This window comes from Arvicola amphibius, chromosome 2 (assembly GCF_903992535.2).
Source record: "Arvicola amphibius chromosome 2, mArvAmp1.2, whole genome shotgun sequence".
NCBI lineage: Eukaryota > Metazoa > Chordata > Mammalia > Rodentia > Cricetidae > Arvicola > Arvicola amphibius.
Genome location: NC_052048.2, coordinates 3,716,926 through 3,738,768, shown reverse-complemented (window position 1 = coordinate 3,738,768; position 21,843 = coordinate 3,716,926). Strand labels below are relative to the sequence as shown.

At 41.9% G+C, this 21,843-nt stretch overlaps 1 protein-coding gene across 5 annotated transcripts in view; it reads right to left on the bottom strand.

Annotated features, from left to right (window-relative positions):
- Positions 1–21,843, bottom strand: part of Ints13 (integrator complex subunit 13) — a 34,704-nt gene that overhangs the window by 9,971 nt on the left and 2,890 nt on the right. For 4 of the 5 annotated variants that reach the window (XM_038320870.2, XM_038320872.2, XM_038320871.2 and 1 more), the window contains exons 3-8: positions 21,735–21,809; positions 10,392–10,594; positions 9,580–9,660; positions 6,677–6,767; positions 4,483–4,611; positions 2,921–3,005 (exon numbers count right to left, since the gene is read on the bottom strand). In XM_038320870.2, the coding sequence (XP_038176798.1) occupies positions 2,921–3,005; positions 4,483–4,611; positions 6,677–6,767; positions 9,580–9,660; positions 10,392–10,594; positions 21,735–21,809 (664 nt within the window). The remainder of the gene's footprint in view (positions 1–2,920; positions 3,006–4,482; positions 4,612–6,676; positions 6,768–9,579; positions 9,661–10,391; positions 10,595–21,734; positions 21,810–21,843) is intronic. The other variant, XM_038320875.2, reaches the window with a different exon arrangement.

Here is a 21,843-nt window from a genome sequence, read left to right as displayed (position 1 = left end):
CTCCAACAGCGAGCACTGATCCGTTCTAGCTGCAGAAGACACTATATGAGGCCACGGGGCCTCCAACAGCGAGCACTGACCCGTTCTAGCTGCAGAAGACACTATATGGGGCCACGGGGCCTCCAACGGAGAGCACTGATCCATTCTAGCTGCAGAAGACACTATATGGGGCCACGGGGCCTCCAACAGCAAGCACTGATCTGGTCTGAGCCAATGAAAAGCCTCCTTTAGATAGGAAGATTGCTGACGTTCTCAGAGGATGGTGAAGAAATACAGACATGGAGGGGAAGCACTCAGGCAAGAGAACAGCAGATGTCAGGGCTGAGTGGCAGCAGTGCAGCAGAGAGGACAGTCAAGCAATGTGGTCTGTTAGACAGCAGTGCCGTGAGAATGTGGTGGATCACATTCTCAGTTTACCCTCTTCCTCGGGATGCTAGCTGAGAAAATATTGGGCTTCATTCAAAAGTGGCTAATGGCAGACAAGATAAAGATATGGTTGTATTTGAGAGACACAGGATGAAATCAAGAATGATAAATTTGATTTTAAAAAAGTGTCAGAAACACAGAGATTGTGGGAGTGACCAACCAATGACTGTACAGCCTGAGACCCACGCCACAAGAGTAGGCCTTCCCCTGACACAGCCTGGAGCTCCAGGACGGCCCAGAGACCCAGGACTGAACCAAATGGGACTGGAGTAAAAACAAAATGTCAATGTAATGATACCTAACGACACTGCTATTCTCACAGATTGGTGCCTAGCCCAGCAGTCGTCAGAAAGGCTTCATCCAGCAACACGGGGAGACAGAGGCAGAGACCCACTGTCAAACATTAGGCCAAGCTCGGGGAATCCTGCTGAAGAGAGGGAGGAAGGATTGTAGGACCCAGACGACAGCCAGGGAGCCTGCATGGGATCGACCTAGTCCTCTGCTTATATGTTGCAGTTGTGTGGCTTGGTCTTCTGGGACTCCTAACAGTGGGAGCAGGGCTGTCTCTCTTTTGCTGGCTTTTGGGACCCTACTCCTTTTACTGGGTCACCTTGTCCAGCCTTACTACAAGGTAAGGTGCTTTAGTCTTTCTGCAAACGGATATGCTATGTTTTGGTGATATCCATGGGAGGTCTGCCCTTTTCTGAACAGAAACAGAGGAGTGGGTGGGGGAGGGGAAGGCAGAGAGGTGGTAGGGGGAGGACTGAGAGACGAAGAAGAGAGAAAGGGAAACAGCCATGGGGATGCAAAATCAAATAAATAAGTAGACGAGATGTCAGAGGCATCTCTAACGGAAATGCACGAACAGCTGGCCGGTCCCCGAGCTCACCAAGTGCTCTGAGAGCGCTGACCCGAGGCAGGAGGGCATACAGACACGGAGCTAAATTATGAGCCTTCTACTAACCGAGATCCCACTCAGTCCCTCCTCAGTGAGGCTTACCTAACTTCCGGGTCAGCCTCTGCGTGCTACAGGAGAACTCTACAGAGGTATGAAGATTTTAGTTACTCATGCACACATGTGTAATGTATGGGGCCTGCCTGCCTCTGCCCCCAACTGTGGCTTTGCGGGTGTCTCCTGGGTGCTGGAGACTGACCTTGGGTTGACCTTGGGTTCTTCTGCTTTCCCAGCGAGTGCTCTACCCACCGAGGTCTCCACAGACAGGAAATACTTTCAGAGTCAAGGCTATTCTATGAAATCTTCTCATTTAAAAAAGAAAATTCTTAAAAACTGGAATCATCTCATGGGTTCCTAGCACTCTCCATGACAAGCTCTCTACACTCTCTTACTAAATATCAGCACATACATTTATCACAGTCCTCCTGCTAGTGATTCAGCCAGCGAACCATCGTCCCCAGCCGGCTCACAATTATGGACACACACAGCATGCTCAACACCAATCATATTATTCTATCAGTCAATTTACAAAGAACCTCAGGAACTTAGATGGTCTTCAGGTCTTAAAGTGTCACTCAATTTGAGGAGCGCATGGATGGTTAAGATTCATGCTGCGACAGCACCCGAGTCTTTAAACACAGACAGTGAAGCACAGACCCAGCTGCTGTGGTGACAAGGCTCTGAAGCCTCCCCTCCGACCCAAGGCAGGAGGGCAGTGATGGGAACGGAAGTAAGCTTTCATCTTTCATTACAGAATATCAGTTCCCGGACACTGGCCTAGCTCACTTCTGTTGTGTGATAAACACCATAGGCAAAAGCAACTTGGAGGAGTAAAGGCCTTACTTCAGCGCCTAAGTTAGAGTCCATCTTCATGGGAAGCCAAAGCAGGAACTTGTCAGAATTTGAAGGAGGAACTGAAGAGGCCATGAAGACACTGTTTCCCCAGCCTGCTGAGCTACCTTTCTCAAAACCCCACACCACCTGCCAAAGGCTGGCCCCGTTCACAGTGGGCCGGGCCCTCCTACATCAACTTGAATTAAGAAAATGCCCCCAAACATGCGGTGAGTTTGAATGGAATTGGCCCCCATAAGCTCAAGCAGGTGTGGACTTGTGGAGGTAGGCGTGACACTGCTAAAGGAAGGAGGTGTCTCACGTGGGGTGGCTCTGAGGTGCCCTATGCTAAGCTATGTCTACTTCATGTCCTGCTGCCTGTGGATCAGGATGTAGGACTCTCCCTCCTCCAGCACCACATCCGCCTGCACGCCACCAGGTCCTGCCATGACTTAAGTCACCCACATGGAATGCTCCTTTTATCAACAGTTGCCATGATCATGATGATTCTTCACAGTAACAGAAACTCTAAGACACATGCCCACAGGCCAATCTGATGAAAGAGTTTTTTTCAGCTGGGACTCCACCCTCCCAGGTGGCTCTAATTTGTGTCAAGTGGACAAGAACTATGATGGGGACACTGCAGAGGAGTGGGCCAGCGATGAGGTCAGTCTGTACATGGCCGGAACGAGGGGTCAGGCCTCTTACCACTTCTGAGGAAATCTACATGTGCGTCTTTGTGGTGAAGTAGCTCCACGTCATAGTTGGCGGATGTGTTGGCATGCTGCTCTTCCTTTAAGCAAAGTTTAAGACATTTTAATTACCCGGGTTTGCTTATAAAAAATAATGAAATAAATTACTTTGCTTTTTCTTAAAGTGAGGTCAAATACATTCTGCCACAGTCAGCTAAATAAGAGGATGGTTAGCCCAGTCATTTATTTAAAGATGCAACACTTTCCAACAGTGAATGAACTCCCACTGTACAACTATGAGCTGAACAGACACTGAAGTAATGACTTTCTCATGCCAGAATTAACACAAATGACTCTTCTAGAAATTTTCAATTTAACTACAAATATATATATATTTTCTTTTCTTGCCAATAGTTTTTATACACAGATATATTTATGTAAGTTGAACTTAAAATAGTTGTTACAAACACGCAATAGCATCTTTAAATACTTGCAGTGAGTTAACAGACACCGATTATTTAAAGTAGCAAACACTAACTAATAAACAAGCTTAGCAGTTTGTTTCTGGCGTTATCTATTAACAAAGAACACAGACTAGGGGCAAGTGTCAGGTCCAACAAGCAGGTCGCCTGCAGCCCTCCCGGCACGTCTTTTATGGCTCAGCTATGAGCACGGGCTGTTACACTATTTCACTTGTCCATGGCCTCTCAGCAAAGCCTTTCAAGGGTCTCCTAGAACTCCTAGTAAAGGACCAGCCAATGAAGTTGGGAGGACATGAAATTCCTCATGCAATTTAGTACCCATGGGAGAGAGGCAAATAACTGAAAACAAGGCTGGGTACTGTGATTCACATCTGTGATCCCAGTATGACAGGGCTTGAGGCAGGAGGATCACGTTTCCAGCCAGTATGGACTATAAAGTGAAACCTGTCTCAAAAATAAGAAGCAAAAGAGAAAAAACTGAAACAGGAATCCACGAGTCACCGTGAAGCTTCAGGTCAGAGCAGTCACGGGACGGGTTCATCAGTGACGACTCATTCAAGCCCTGCTGTGGGTCAGGCATGGTGCTGGTCCTGACAACTCAATGATAATATGAATAGAGAGCGACAGATTCCTGAGAAAATCCACTGCTGAAACTATATTCACATCCATGGCTCTTTTCCAGGGGAGTGCTAAATCACCTAGGAGCCAGGAGCTGCCCTTCCCTAGTCAGACATCTTCAAATTTGGGTAAGAATGAAAGATCCACTCAGACATACAAAGTAAAATCTAATAACACAGCTCTCAGGAAAAGAATCACAGAGAAATAATTTAAGAAATACATTTTGATAAAAATAATAAGAACATAGTTCTTAAAACTCTCAGGTGACATGTTCTTATTAGAAATAGTAACAATATAATATTTGTTCTGTGATCCTTTCTTTTGATTCTCAGTATTTACTGACCTGTTCAAAGACACTGAATGTGGGCTAGCAAAACAAAATATGATATAGGGAGAAAAAGTAAAGGTTCAATTAAAGCGAATAAGGAATGTCAAGCAAATAATCAAAAAGCACAGAAGAGCTCTCAGAACTGCCTACCTTCATAGGAATGTTTGTGATGGTTGTTGAAGCCAAGTCAAAATGTTGCTGTACTAGAACATTCAACTTGGTGGCCAGATGCCGCCCAGCTCGGACACTGTGGACTTCACTGGTCAAAACCGGGGACAACTGCAGGAAAATACCCAAGAAAGGTAACCCATAAGCTATCACTTCACAACAGTCCCACGTGGAGTATTTTACTATAGACCATGAAGTAGTGAGTGGCTTTTTTAAATGTGTAAAAGTTAGTCAGGATAATTATTTCATCAATAAAGTTCCTTCTGTACCATATATAATACATTTACTATACTATGTGAGCCACTGGTACACAATACAGACTGTCATCGTCCTCTCAAAACCTAGACTGGAAGCATGTACTAAATATGTATTTATATCTTATCATTTCTTATTATCAACATGCAAATAAGACTTGAAATCACAGAGATACACTAAGAAAAACAAGTCACTTTATAGAGGACAACACTGCAGATAAAAATCAAGAAGGATCAGGCAGTGGTGGCGCAGCCTTTAATCCCAGCACTTGGGAGGCAGAGGCAGGCGGATCTCTGTGAGTCCAAGGCTAGTCTGGTCTGGTCTACAAAGTGAGTTTCAGGAGTGCCAGGCTGTTGGAACATGGAAATCAGCACAAACAGTATGAGGTAAGGTAGTAAACAGTGTAGGGAACTAAAGCAGGGTGCAGTAATGCACTCCTTTAATCCCAGCACCCAGTGAGAAGAAGCAGGCAGATGAGCTACAGAGAAACTCTCTCTTAAAAAAAATTGTAAACTGTTAGGGAATATTTATTTATTTATTTATTATGTATACAATATTCTGTCTGTGTGTATGCCTGCACGCCAGAAGAGGGCACCAGACCCCATTAGAGATGGTTGTGAGCCACCATGTGGTTGCTGGGAATCGAACTCAGGACCTTTGGAAGAGCAGGCAATGCTCTTAACCTCTGAGCCATCTCTCCAGCCCCCAACTGTTAGGGAATATTAATTTCAGGTATGTAACTTCTGTTTACACTGCATTTGTTCGTTCATTTGTTTAACTCTGTGAAGCTGTGTTACTGTGCCTGTCTAAAACAGACCTGATGTTCCTAATAAAGAGATGAACGGCCAATAGCAAGGCAGGAACAAGGACAGGCGGGGCTGGTAGCCGACAGTCTAAAACAGAAGGACCAAGGAGCGAGAACAAGGAGAGGACATGAGCTGCACAGCAAGCTGCACAGAAAAGAAGTAAAAAAGGGAACACAGAATTAAGAAAGATGAAAGCCCAGCCGCAAAAGGTAGCCGGGATAATTTAAGAAAAGCTGGAAAGAAACAAGCCAAGCTAAGGCCAGGCATTTAAAACTAAGAATAAGCCTCTGTGTGTGATTTATTTGGAAGCTCGGTCAGTGGTGGGCCCCCCCAAAAGCCAAAAAAGTAAAAACTTCATACAACAGTAAACTAACAAAATTTTATTCATTTCAGGGCAATAATAATTAATTTTAGTTACCAAAAAGTAAAACCAACCTACTGTCTCATTAAAAGAAGCATAAAATAATCAGGAAACTACCTAAAATATGATAGAGACAACTTGAAAGAACCACTTAAATAATTCATAGACCAAAGTAATAGTGAACAAGGTTAAATTAAAAATACAAAATAAAACATTAGCGCATACTATTATACATTTACTATAACTACATAAATGGATAATTTACATTTCTAAATACAGACTACCAATAAAGATGCGATGTGACTATACTTATTAACCTACAAAATTATCTTTTCATTTAAGATTTCTTAAAGTAAAAGTTAGAAAGTAGGTTTTCCCTGAACATACATATATATATATATATATATATATATATATATATGTTGATTTCTTTGCTATCAGAGGGTATTTTATTAAAATGTACTATTTTCTCAAGATGGGTAAAAAAATTAAAGTTATTAAAGTAACTAAAATTCACACACTAGGATAAAAAGTTTATGGACTTTCAAGAGGTCATATTACAATAAATGTCTCTGATGAAGCAGAACAGGAGCCATGTCAAGCCTGTAGCTGCAACAGTCTATTCCGACCATCGGTATCTAGCACAGAGGCTTGTCTCCTGGCAGCAAACCCCAGCCGTCTGACGCGTGCAGCGCAGCACTCTCAGCAGCGCTGGGCTCTAACTCACACCCCTCCGCAGCACCTCTGCACTTACTTCTTTTTTAGGACGATCAGACACAAGGCTGTCTTCACCAACAGGGTAGGTGTGAATCAAGACCAACTCACATTTTTGAATCTGCATGAGACTTAAAAAAAACTTCCACTTAAAATGTTAGACTAGATACTGTAAAGAATTCAGAGAAGCAATATATGAGTATACTCAGCTGGGCAGACACGACTGCTAACACTCTGCGTGAAGCAGTTACACGGCAGACAACTATTGTATTTGTATAAATACTTGGAGAATAACTACACAAGTTAAAGTGAAACGCAGAGCTTATCTGTGTATTTAAATAATACAAACACTGACAGTGGGTGCCACAGCCATGTACCAGGGCCCTGCTTCCAACTCAAGTCACTGAGGCAATTCTACTACTGCTGCCACTACCAGATGAGAGTTCAGAAAAGGCCTTTTTGTGGAGTAAGAAACTGTACAAAGCAGAGAAGTATACAATTATGTGACAATCTTTGCATAATAAAAATCTGTTTAAAGTGAAAAAATAACAATAACGAGAAAGGTCTTTTAATTTTCTATAATTATCATAAGGAAAATTATTTTTTGCAATTTTTAAAGTTATAATTCCTCTACTTATGGGAGGGAGCATACAGTGTACATGTGGAGGTCAGAGGATAACTTGTGGGAGTCTCTCCTTCTGCCACATAGGTCTGAATTCATGTTGTCAGACTTGGAACCATCTCCCCAGCCCTTCCCTAGCCTTGCTTGCTGCAGAAAAGCTGACAGTCATATATTCAGTGAAGATCCACATATTCTACAAGGCACATTTACACACACCCACTGGTAGCTACACTGTGTTCTTTCTGACTCTCAATACAGGAACTAATGTTTCTTACTGAGTCTGGCAGTTTGAATGGAACTGGCCCCCATAAGCTCAAGGAGTGGCACTATTTGGAGGTGCGGCCTTACTGAAGTAGGTGTGGCCTTGTTGGAAGAATACTATTGTGGGGTGGGCTTGAGGTCCCCTATGCTCAAGCTATGTCTAGTTAGTTCATTTCCTGCTGCCTGCAGATCAAAATGTAAGAAACTCAGCTTCTTCTCCAGCACCATGTCGGCCTGCACGCTGCCATGTCCTGCCATGACGATAAGGGACTAAGCCTCTCAACTGTAAGCCACCCGAATAAAATGTTTTCCTTTATAAGAGCTGCCGTGGTCATGGTCTCTTCTCAGCAGTAGAACCCTAACTAAGACACTGAGTCATTCTCAAGTGAACTGTAAAGACCATTACTAAACACTTGAGGACCCTTCTACTAAAGATAATTCAGTTCCACGTAAGAAAATTAGTAACTGCTCAGTTAAACTGCAGTCCAGTACAGCTGCCATAAACACGCCTTTATTGGCTGTGTTGTTAACACGTATACTGTGGTCTACTGTCCTGGCAGAAACCCTTATAAAGTCCTGAGCACTATGGTACGAACAGTATCTTCTGCTCTCTACAATGTGATCTTGGACGTAGGTTCTTGACAGTTGGTTCTTAACTCTTTAGGAGTTCCCCAGGTGGCAGTCCCTCTGTGCTAATGACCTAACTCCTGGGACTCTCCACAGTGCCCAGACGGGCAAGATGTTACCAGAAAGTCAATGCTATCAATAGAAACTTGGGACCTTTAAGTTCTACCCTGCCATCCTTCAGGAAAGAAAGAGGGGCCAGAAAATAAATAACCAGTCATGCCTGTGTGACATCTCCACAAAAGTCCCTGCGATAAAGGGCTCAGGGATTGTCTAAGTTAGGGTTTCTATTGCTGTGAAGAGACACCATGACCACGGCAGCTCTTACAAAGAAAATATTCAATCAGGATGGCTTGCTTAGAGTTTCAGAGGTTCAGTCCACTGTCATGACAGGGAGCATGGTGGTGTGCAGGCAGATGTGAGGTGGCTCTATCTTGGCTTGTAGGCAACAGGAAGTCAACAGAGACACTAGGTGGTATCCTGGGCACAGTGACTTCCCCCAGTGACCTATTTCCTCTAACAAGATCATACCCACTCCAACAAAACCACACCCCTCACAGTGCCACTCCCTATGGGGGCCAAGTCCACTCAAACTACCACAGCGATCTTCTGAAACACGAACACATCCACACACGGCAAACATAGCACATTAATCTCCAAGGGGCCAAAAGTCCTGCACTTAGGACTTTCCCTTTGTGTGGTTCACCTGCTCCATCTGCACCCTTCACAGCACACTAGCACACTTAGTGTTCACAATCATAGCACACCTGCTCCATCTGCACCCTTCACAGCACACTAGCACACTAGTGTTCACTGTCAATCCCCAGGGGGCACAACTGGTGGTGATGGCGTCAGGCTGACACTGTTTCTGAAGGAGAGGGAGGAGCACAGTTCCGAGGGACTGAGCTCTCCATCTGCGGGGCTGCAACAACCCAGTGACCGCAGGACACCCAGATGGTGTCCATACAGCAGCAGAGCTGTTCAGTGGAGTAAATCCAACACTTCTGATCATCCCTAAATACTGCTAAGAGATAAAGCAAGAATGTTTTCTTTTTCAACTGCTATTTAAAAATAAATTCATACAATGCAAAAAACTGCTACATTATGAACTAGTAAATAATGAGTAATGACACCCACAACTTGCATATTTTATAAGTTCCTAGCAGGGCATGATATAAGCTATCAAAACAAATGTGCATTATAAATGTGTGTATTATTTTATCATTCTGAGCACCTTTCTTGTTGAGAGGAAAGCAATATTCTAAAATATAAGGAACACAGAAACAAAGTCTGTTCAAAGTTACAGCTTTAGGCTAATTTGTTAACTGAGAAAAATCAAGGAAATGCTATCAACACTAAAAAGTATTGCAAATAAGTATGAAAAGCACCCCATCATATGAAGTTAAAGACAGTATTTCATCTGTGATTATACTCACTGATCTGAATTTGCAGCAAGCTTGTTATGCTCATGAATTGTTTCTTGGACACAGTCTTCGAGCATCCGTACATGGCTATCACTATGTTATTAAAGAGAGAACACTTAAAGGAACAAACAGTAAGAAAAAGTCAAAGCCACCATTCAGCTGTATGCGGTGCTGACACTTAAAATTCCTTCAGCAGGGCCTGGAGGGGGCGCTCAGAGGTTAAGTGCGCGTCCCACTCTTGCAAAGGACCTCAGTTTGGTCCCAGCACTGAAGACTACCAGCTCACAACTGGCTGTAACTCACCTTCTAGCCTCTGTAGCAACTGTACTCGTGAGCAAGACCCACATACAAACACATACATACACATACTTTAAAAAATTTACTTCAGCAAAGACTGTCTTAAGCATACATGTTCATAATATCAAACTATTAGCTAAAAACTCAGTGAAGAAAAAATAATAATATAAACAATTTTCACCAAGATTACTTTTTTGAGACAGTTTTGCTCTATAGCCCTGGCTAGCCTAGAACTCACTACATAGGCTTCACTGGCTTCAAACTCAGCTTGATCTTCTGATCCCTGCCTCTCAAGTACTAGGATTGCAGGTATGCATGAACACACGCAGTTTCTAAAGATGGATCTTTATTTAGAACTAAATATGCCCAGTCTCAATATTAAAGGCAAATAACAAGAATAACGAAATAAACAGAGAAAGCCATTTGCATATACTTACATTTTTACAGGTTATCCAGAGTTTGTAAAATAAAAACATAATAGTAATAAAATTCTCTCAGGGAAAGGATCACTGTGATCAATAACTCACCTCTTTGCATTTGTAATGCAGATTATTCGTCCTCTGTTCCCAACTCGCTCTGCATTCTCCATGAGTAAAGTGCGAGCCTCATGCTGGTATTCAGTAATCTTGCAAAGGGTCTCCACGGCTGCAACAAGCCCATGCAGAATGCTGCAGCACTCTGGATCTGCACGAGGATTAGGGGGGCCCACAGTAGCCAGCGCTGCCATGAGCTAAGGGAAGGGAGAGACATTATGCTGACAACAATACGACACATTAGACAAAACATCCTGAGAAAACAAACCAAAGCGTCCTTAACAGGGGCTGGAGAGTCAGCTCAGTAATTAAGAGCACTGGCTGCTCTCACAAAGGGATCAATCATCAGCACCTGTATGATAGCTCACAACTGCTTGTAACTCCAATTCCAAGGGATCTAACACCCTCACGCAGACACACAAGGCAAAACACTAATGCACATGAAATAAAAATAATCATTTATTTTATTTTTATATATTTATTATATATTATTTATATCCATATATATTTATTATATATATGGATACAAACTCCCTTAACAAAATACTAGCAAGTCAAATCTAACAACACACACACACACACACACACACACACATTATGACTGTGGAAGATTTCTGTCAAGAAGGAAAGCTAATTCAGTATCAAGTGAGGAGGAGAGAGGAGTAGGGGTTATAGTGAAATATGGGAGGGGAGAGACAACTAGAATTAAGGCATATTTGAAGGGTAATATGGAAACCTAATACAGTAAAAAACTTTCTAAAATACAGACATATATGAAATCTCCAAATAATGGGGGAGACAGAGTCCCAAATAGCCATCTCTTGTCACCAAATAAAGCTTACAGTACCAGGATTGAGTTACATCTAATTGAGTTGTTTGCCAAAGGGCCCCATGGGACCCCAAAACCCAGGCCGTTGCCAAGACTACAGGTTGCTCTCCACAAACTGACAGCAAGGCCCCACTGCTGAAGACAACACCTATATACCTCATTGAACAGATATGTCAAGCTGGTGCCTACAGGGCCTTCACCTCTACATCCTAACATCTTTCCTGCAGAAAGGTACTCTGCACGCGTTCAAAACACCAACATCTGTTATCTGCAAAGGTGTCCAGTCTGCAATACAGGCTAGGGTAATGGTGGCACAAAGCTTGTGGGAGTAACCACAGTAACTGACCTGACTTAAGGGCCATTCCATGAGATGAAACCCATATCTGATACTGCTTGTGTGTTTAATAACCTGAGACTAGAAAATCAAAGATCTAGAAGAAAACCAAATAGTGGGCTAGAAATACATAGTGATAAATGTCTGATAATGGTATCTGCTATACTTACACATCAATGCCTTATTCAGCCATCATCAGAGAAGCTTCCTCTGGAAGAAGATTGGGACAAATACTGAGACCCACAGCCAGATATTACTCAGAGTGAGAGACCTTGGAACACTGTGGTGGTTTAAATAAAAACGGCTGCCACAGGCCCATAGGGAGTGGCACTATTAGGTGTGGCTTTGTTGGAGAAAGTGTGTCAGTAGGGGGTGGGCTCTGAGGGTTCAGAAGCACAAGCTAGGACCAGTGGCTCACTGTCTCTTCCTGTTGTCTCTGGATCCAGAGGTAGAATGCTCAGCTACCTATCCAGCACCTGCATGCCACCATGCTTCCCACCATGACGATAATGTAAACCTCTGAATTGTAAACCATTTTCTAAGAGTTGCTGTGGTCATGACATCTATTCATAGCAACAAAACCCTAACTAAAGCAAACACTCAGCCCTAAATGGGATGTCTCCATAAAATCATTCTCCTCAGAGGTCAGGGAACTCCTTGGAAGAGGAGGTGGAAAGGAGTGTAAGATTCAGAGAGGATGGAGGACACCAAGAACACAAGACTCTAACCTAACATGAACAAAGCTCCCATGAGGTCAGAGACCAAGAAGCATGCACAGGCCTGCAAAGGTCTGCACCAGGTCCTCTGTGAATATATTTCAGCTTCCAGGTCAGTGTTTTCATGAGATTCCTGAGTGTGCAAACAAGCGGGTCCCTCATTTTTGTGCCTGGCCTCTCTTGGACTCTTTTCCTTCTGGTGGTGTGTCTTGTCTAACTTCAATGTGACAGCTTTTATAAAATTCTTATTACATTTAATTCTGTTATATTCTTAAAAATGAATGAACAAGTGAAAACCTAGTCACTAGTGTAAAGGTTAACGACTGAGCTGTCATTTACACGTGCTTAGAAAGGGGAATCAGTTTTCTCCAATGGAGTAACACTAGATATATCAACTATTCTAGGACACGCCTCCAGGTAAGGAGCAACTAGCTAGCCAACATAAGATGGAGGCCACAGGTTTTTGCATGCTTTTATTTGGTTGCTGTTTGGTGTTTTGTTGTTGTTGTTTGTTTGGGGTAATGCTTCATTTTATTTTATTGGTTTTGGGGGAAGGTTTGCTATTTTGGGGTTTTATTTTTTGAGAAAGAAATAAAAAGTTGGGTGAGTATTGAGGGGGAAAGGATCTGGAAGGACTTGGAGGGGAGGAAGAATATGATCAACAATTAAATTTAAAAATTGTGGCACACGCCTTTAATCCCAGAAATTGGGAGGCAGAGGCGGGCAGATTTCTTAGTTTGAGGCCAGCCAGGTCTACAAGAGCTAGTACCAGGACAGCCAGGGCTGTTCCACAAGGGAAACCCTGACACACACACACACACACACACACACACACACACAAAGGCAAAATTGTTTTAAAGAATTAAAAGGGAAAAGTTAACTTAGCATCAAAACAAAGCTAATGTAAGTCACATTACCAATAATCCCAAACCACATACACCCAGACAAAGGTTCTGACAAAAATAAAAATAAAACTCAAAGAACTGGGAACATTCAGATAAAAGGTACCCCTGGAAACCCTCTGCGGGCACCACACCAAACAGTTCAGGACTAAAAGTGCTCACGCTAATGGCAGACACAGCCAGGATGGTCCTCTCACCATTTTACTCAACACTGCAGGAAGGCTCTGATGGGGAACCTCCTTTAGCCAATGACCTTACGAGGCTGGACCAGGTTCAGGCGTGACTTTTTGGGTACCCAGAGAAAACCATCAGCCTGCCCAGCTCTCCCCTGTCCACATCATGAGACTGGACCCCTGTTCCTGTTCTGTGAGTTTTTCCCTTACAATAAAGAATAATCTTGAAATCTTTTGGCAGTAGCTTGGGCAGGTTACAAATCAAAAGAATTAAGTAAGGTGGAACAAAGCCCTTATTCTCATGGTACTAAGGGATCTGACACCTTCACACCAATGCACATAAAACAAAAGAAGTTAAATAAACTTTTTAAAAAAAGAGCTACCATTTAAAAAAATAATCTTGAAATCTTTTAGAGTTATCTTGGGATTATTTGACTCATCTCCCCCCTCCCCACTTTTACATGTTCAACTCCAATGCTCTAGTCAGTACAATGAGAAAAGAAAAGGAAATGTATGGATTCAGAGTGGAGGACAAGAAGCAGAACTATTCCTACACTGCAGGAGACACAATGATGAGTACAGGAAACCTCAAGGAATCCATGGCTGCAACTGTAGCTCAGTGGTAGAGCCCTTGTCTAGCATGCATGGGGCTACAGGTTCAATCCTAAGTACTGCCAATTAATTTAATAATTCATCAAAGTTATAGGATATAATATCAATACACAAAATTAATTGTATTTCTATACACTTAGGATGAATAATCCACAAGAAAATTAAGAAAAAATTTTACAATAACTCTTAAAAGAAAAAAAATACTTAATAAATTTAATAAAATAAGTAAAAAGCTCACACTCCAAACTACAAAACACTGATAAAGCAATTAAAGATCTAGAGACACAGAACAACTTCCTGTCCTCAAGACCTGAAAGACCTTATACTGCTAAGATGCACATCACCCAAATGTATCTATAGCTTCAGTGTGGCTCCTGTCAGTCTTGGCTGATTCTTTGTGTTTACAGAGCTGATTCAGCAAGGGATCCAAATCAGCCAAACCATCTCAAAGAACAAAGTAGAAAGACAGACTAAAATTAACCTACTTAAAACCCATTCAAAGCAGCAGTTATTGAGAGTGGAGTAGCGCAAAGACAGCCCAGGGGCATGTGTGGATCAGCCTTGCACACGTGAAGCCAGAGTGGCACCGTGAGATGGTTCAATGCTGCCTAGCCTAATGGCCTGACTTCCATTCTCAGAACCCACACAAAGGCATAGGAACCAACTCCACAAAGCTGTTCTCTGACTTCCACTTGTACAAGTAGCACACTAAGAAACCCCACTTCCCCACATAAATGTAATAAAAAATTTTAAGACAAATTTAAAACACAGGCATCGGAGCTAAGTAGGAAACTTGCCAATGACTGTACACAATGACCAGTAAGCACATGAAGAAATACATGCTCGATGTTACTCATTGCAGAAATAACAATTTCTACATGGAGCATCATTAAATGCACTAGGCATCTAGAATCCAAAGTCAGATAATAATAAACACTGACAAATATCTTTTAGAGAAAAGCAAACCCCCACTCACTGCTGGAAGGGGTCAAGTTGCAGCTATTACTGTCAAACAGCTTGGCGGTTCTTCAAAGTGTCAAATACTGGTTACCAAGTCACCAAACAACTCCACTCTTAAATATGTATCAAAAAACAAACCAGAAAGGGGTCATAATTTTCACACGAAAACCATATATACAGGTGTTCCCAGCATTATTCAAAAGAGCCCCAAATGTCCAGTGCCTGAGAGATAAACAAAATGAGGCACACACACCCGATACACGGTCCGGAAAAAATAGTGAAGAGTTGGAGAGAAGGCTCGGTTTTCTTGCTATCTAATGACGCAAGCGCGAGGACCTGAGTTCAGCGCAGAACCAGGTACAGATGGAAGGAGAGAAAGGTCCACAAGGCTGTCCTGATCTCCACATGGTACACAGACACACATCATACACACACAATACATAAACACCATGGATGAACCTTGAACATGATGTAAATGTAAAGTCAAAGAAGCCAGTCACGAAACCACATACTACAGAAGTCCATTAGCATGAAAAGACCCGAACAGAGAAGTTGACAGAAAGACTAGTGATTGTCTGGAAGCAGGGGACTAAGAAGTATTAATAACAATGCGTATGGGGATGATTTTGAGGTGGGGGACTGCTTTAAAATTGACTGTGGTAATCACTACACATAGCTGCGGATGTATTGAAATTTTAGCACTAAAATATTTTATAATTTTATACTTTAAATAGAAAAATTTCATGGTATATGAATTATTGTCAATACAGCTTTTTAAAAAAAGTTGTCTGTATGCCATGTGCCTGTGGTCCTAGATGCTGACGAGGGTGAGGAAGGAGGAATGTGTGACTGAGCGCTCAGCAGCATATTAACCATAAAACACAATCTCACACACTTCCTGAAACTGCAGATTCTGAGGAATGAACAAATAAGGATGTTCAAAGGTTTCGTGTAATATTGTATTATCACAAAATTTCATGAATTTATTCGGTATTCTGAGTATCATGAACTCTAATATTATAGCAGAATATCTCAAAACACTCAAATTATAAAACATTAATATAAGATATAATACGCAATATATTCTACCCTACCAATAATATTTAATATTAAATTATTTTCTAAAGAAAATATCTTAACACTCCAGCTGTAGTGGCCCATGCATTTAATTCCAGCACCTGAAAGGCAGATGACACAGGTGGATCTTGATGAATTCAAGGCCAGCGTGGTCTCTACATAAACAGCTATAAGCCAGCCAGGGCTGCATAGTTAAATCTCATCTCAGAAAGAAAAAAAAAAAAAGACAAGTAAGTGACAGGTTTTCACTCAACTAAACAACAGAGCAGCAGGAGGAGGAGACAGGAGGCTGTCCTGCAGCCATCTCAGAAGAAGCATCAAACAGTTCAGGGCTTTAGTGGTTTTGGACTTAAAGACTGTTAAGAACTGATTACCAGGTTAGAACACCACACAATGTACATGTGCTAAACATCACTTCCACTGCATTTGTACATGTCATTTCTTTATCACAGGATCCAAGCAGCCAGAGAGACCTAGCTTTAGCATCAAAAATAAGGAAGGAGGGGATGCTCAATGGCCCAGTGGAGAAAGGAGCTGTCAAGCCTGACAATTTGAGTTTGAGCCCCAGGAGGACCCAGAGTAGAAGGAAAAGGAGAACTGGTTTGTAAGGTAATTTTACATAATGACAATATATTGTACACACTTCTTAAAGCTAAGATTGTTTAGAGAAGGTCTCAGGTATCCCAAGCTAGTTCAAACTCTATGCAGCTGAGGACAATTTTGACTTCAGAACCTGCTGCCTTCAACTCCAGCGCTGAGACTGCATTCACCACCACTCCCAGCTTCATGCGGTGCTGCAGATCTGACTGCAGGGCTTCATGCCTACTTCTTAAGTATTCTACCAACTTAGCTACATCCCTAGCCCAAGAAAGAATTTTAAAAGTTTTCAGTCTCAAGAAATGTTAAATTTACTGGGCAGTGGTGGTGCACGCCTTTAATCCCAGCACTTAGGAGGCAGAGGCAGGAGATCTCTGTGAGTTTGAGGCCAGCCTGGTCTACAAGAGCTAGTTCCAGGACAGGCTCCAAAGCTACGGAGAAACCCTGTCTCAATCCCCACCCCAAAAAGAAATGTTAAATTTGTGCAGAGACAAATATTATTTACCTGATTTGAATATTACACAATGCATACATGTATTAAAATATCACTTTGTACTCCGTAAATACATGTTTTGTAACCGCTGAAAATAAAAGTGTATCTTTATTTTTTTTTTAAATATTGATTTGTAGTGTCAGTGCACACCATGAATTTAGTACTGGGTAGTACTAATGTGAAGATGTTTAGAAAGACACTGGTTTGGCGCCTCAAATGCTACAAACAGGTTTCAGCACCACTAATCCAGAAAGGAAATGAAAAGTGGGCACCATTTCAACAAACAACTTGTACTTGCTGTGGTTTAAGTCGAAATAGCCCCTACTGGCTCACATGCTTCAACACTTGGACCCCAGCTGGTGGCACTTTTTTCAAGGCTGTGAAACCTTTGGGTCTAGGTCCCCACAGAGCAAACGTAAGCCACTGAACGCAGGGCTTTCTCCCACGTGGCCTCCTGATATGCCAACCTCACAGCCCCACACGACAGCTCCAAACAGGGCGCCACCAGCACCGCGCCTCCTCGGCCATGAGGGGCTGCACCCTCTGAGACTGTGAACCCAAAGACAGCCTTCCTCCCTAAGCTGCTTCTGACGGACTTCCACAGCCTGGCAGGAAAGCGATGAAGAAGCTTAGGAAGCATGTAAGCTGCATATGTACACACAGAGGAAAAGTTCTTTAATTAGGTGCACAGTGTTTATTTTAAAAAGTAACCAAAGAAGGAAAAATATGATTCATAAACCAACATATAACCCGGTAATTTAGGAAAAGCTTAACAAGCCCTGGTTGATAAGAGGGGAAAGCAATAGAAAGACACTGTGGAGTCAGAAATGAACTGTAATTATGTTCAGCCTTTTATTAACTATGTGACCCTTGTCAACTTCTTCTGGCCTTTTTCCTCACCTAACCTGAAAATAAACAGTAATAATAGAACCTATTTCACAACAGGCATTCTCAAGCTTTATTTAACAGACAAAAGTAAGATCTAAACTCCTGTGGTGTGACTGCTGTTCTGTACAAACCATGTATAAAGGCTAGAAATGCGGGCCATAATGGAAAGACCACCACCCCTGGTGGCTGGGGGTCTCAGGCCCTGAGCCCGCCTGAGAAGGGAATTAGAGCAAAGGATGTCTAAAGTCTCCAGCCCAAATATTTGCAGCCAGCTGACTTCACCCCTATCCTTGAGGATTTCCGACAACTGGTTGTGATAAGGACAACCAAAGCACAACATACTGTACACACGTCACCCAGAAACGTCCTCAACATCAGTGGCTGGCTAGAGCTGCCCTCACAGTGGCGTTTCTTCCTGGTACACACTCAACTTCAGAGCACTGAGGGAGGTATTAAGGAAGGGTTCCTCCCAACACTGGACACTCGATTGGGTATACTGGGTTTGGTTCTTTGAGACCACATCTGCCGTAGCCCAGGATATCCTCAACCTCACTATGGAGTCTAGATTGATCTTAAACTCCTGATCCTCCCTGCCTATTCTTCCTGAATGTTGGGATTACAGGACTGTGCCATCATGCCCAGCAACTTCTTTTACGGTCATCTACTATTAGATATGCCCCGGGGTGTAGAAAAGGAGGATCCACACAATGTGTGCTCATTTTTATTCACATACGGCTAGAAAGGCTCCATGAGTTTTTTTTTCATGGTACTTCCTGAAAGACAGAATATTAAGAATATTCTAGAGAGGTAAAAGTATAAAGCTACACCAATAAAAATGCTATTTCTTCAGTACCTCAAAATGACAAGTCAGACAAGCTTACAGTTTAAATGACTGATCACAAATATTTAAGCCCAAACACTGTGATAAAAATTCACCTTGGAAGGGATTATTTCCATTGAAGGACATCCATTAACAGAAAAAAAATTAAATTAATTAATTCAAATATTCCTATGTCACCAGTGAAGAATTTAGTAGACTGACACCTTCTATCCAAACTAAGCAATAGTAGTAAACAAGAGCTGCCCGATATTCCATGTTCTTAAATAATAAATGCTAAACTTAGTAAATTTAGCCTGAGTTTATCTGTGCTCCCTCCACTAAGACCACAATAAAGTAACTTTTAAAAACATAAATCTATCAGTCCTGATGGGGCAGGCATCTAAACAAGCTAACGAAGTCTCAAAAGTTTACAAAGGGGATCCAGTTTATGGTACAGTGCTTGTCTAGCATGCATAGGTGTAATCCCCAAGAACACTCCTACCACAATAAAAAAAAAAAGCACAACATCCACAGATAAAAAAGGAGACAATATAGACAAGTTAAGAGCAGTCTGAGAAAAGTCACCAAGAATTATAACAATGAAAAAATGGCAATGAACATAATAGGACTGAACAAGCTGACATCTAGGTACCTACAGGAGAAAAAAGACAAGAGGATGACACACCCCACAGAATCTGAGAAACATTTCAAAATAGGAGGGTACAGTGGAATAACCCTTTGTACACTGTAGATTTGTCACTGTGGTTGGCTTAATAAACAAGATGAATGACCAATAGCTGAGCAGAATAAGGCTAGGCGGGAGAACCAAACTGAGAATTCTGGGAAGGAGAAGGACAGAGTCTATAGTCGCCATCCAGATACAATGGGAACAGAGATGAATATGTCATGCTAATAAAGGTACCATATGGCAGAGTGTAAATAAGGAACATGGGTTAATTTAAAAGGTAAGAGCTAATGAGTGATAAGCATGAGCTATTGGCCAAGCATAGATAGTTAATATAAGCCTCAGTGTGTTTATTGGAGAGCTGCTGTGAGAAAGGAAAACTCCACCAACAGGAGGCACCATGCAGCATACAACCAAGGTTGAGGGAGGTGCTGAAAAATGAACAAATAGCCTGACGTCAGTACATAGCAACTGACTCAGACCCTAACCCACTGACCAATTACCTTTCCCAGACCACCACACCACAGAGCACAGCAGAGCTTTATGGAAAGCTGCACTGTCCCCTGTATGTCCCGTCTCACACAGGAACTCTAGCTGCCTGTGGCTTCCTAAGCATCTAAACATGGCAAAGGCTACAAAAGAACTATAATTTAAATTTTAAATCACCACATAAAACTAGAACTATTCTTAGATAACAAAGAGTACTAGATTTAAAGTAGCAAGATTAAACAGAATCTCACAGCCCACCTGTGAGTGGCAGACCCTGACGATGAAGTTCACAGCACACAGGTAAAATAGTAGAGGACCTTCTCTGGGGAACTTGCAGGGTCCCAAAGAGACGATCTGTTGACTGTGACATTTTAAGGTTCCTGAAGAAAAACTGGCTTATACCACAGGGAAGCCCAGTGAAGAATACCTACCCACACTGACTCCCTGGTCAGACCTTGCTGATAAACAAGACTGTGCAGCCAAAGGTCAACAGGCATTAAGTACAGTCTCATCATGGAAAAAACTCTGAGAACATAAGGATCAAAACTGACCTTCAAATAAACCATAATGACCTCCAGTTCTAAAATACACATGCAACCATAAAAGAAGACTGACAAAAAGGACATAAATAAAGTACAAGGACAAGCTCTTAGAAATTAAAATATAGTCAAATATAATTTAAAAATAAGAGAAGGCTCAAGTAGTCAAATAACACAAGTGCTCAATAAGAAAAATGACTTTAACCCAGAAAGTCCAACATCCCATCAATAGATATTCTAGAAAGACACAGAACACAGACCCAAGAACAGTATCAAACATACAATGCGGAATTTTCTCTGAACTAGGAGTGTAAGGGCCAATGTAACAAATGAGAAAAGACCCACTAGGCTCACTGAATACTCTCAGGATATAAATGAGGAAAGAAAAGATTCCTAAAGCCTTCGGAATTTACGTAAAATGGCACTGGCTTCTTCAGCAGCATCAACGGAAACCTGAACAGAGTGAGTGAGACCCTCACAATTCTGAGAAAGCATTTCTTCTATATTGAACACAACGATAAAAAGAGCCACATTACACGAACTGTGGAGACCACACTCTGCCAGACAAGCGATCAGAGAGGAAACAATGCAATGCGAAAAGCAGAAGCACATGGAGTCACGCAGTCAGTGCAAACTGGGCTGCAGCAAACTGCTCAACTATCTGATGCACTGGTGGTCAGAGAAAGGCCGAGAATCTTGAGAGATGTGAACAATGACAGGAATACAGGAAGAAAAGGGAAGTTACAGATTCTACAAATAAAGAGTCAATAATAAATAAGAAATACTTGGCAAACATATTAATCAATATAAATAAACAATATTCCACAAATAAACAATATTTGGCAAAGCAGTAAACAATGCTTTTATGGATAATACAAAAGCAGAATTCTAAACAAAAATTCTGATAAAACAATTAGAAAGAACAAGGGAAAGGCATGGGGAGAGGATCTTAGTAAATCATCACTAACAATCAGAATAACGTTTAAATTAACAACTAAATAAATAAGACATGTTATGTAGAAATTATATTTAACATGTAAATAAAAACCAGAAGCTAGAGCTGAGATTTGCTTGGGGTGGGTGTGACTGGAATGGAAAGAGCTGTTTCTTTTCATATAACTTGGGATTTTAAAACTCTGCAGAGATTCAGGAATTTTTTTTAAAAAATTAATCATTCTTAGGAAGTTTTACACATTTAGACAATTTTCAAAATCTAAGCATACCTCCTGTAAGTTTTGGTCTTCTTGAGTCCAAGAATTTAAAACATGAGCTCCTGAGTCACTCACAATGAAATTCACCTAACGGATATAAAGAAACAATTAGTTCTCAACT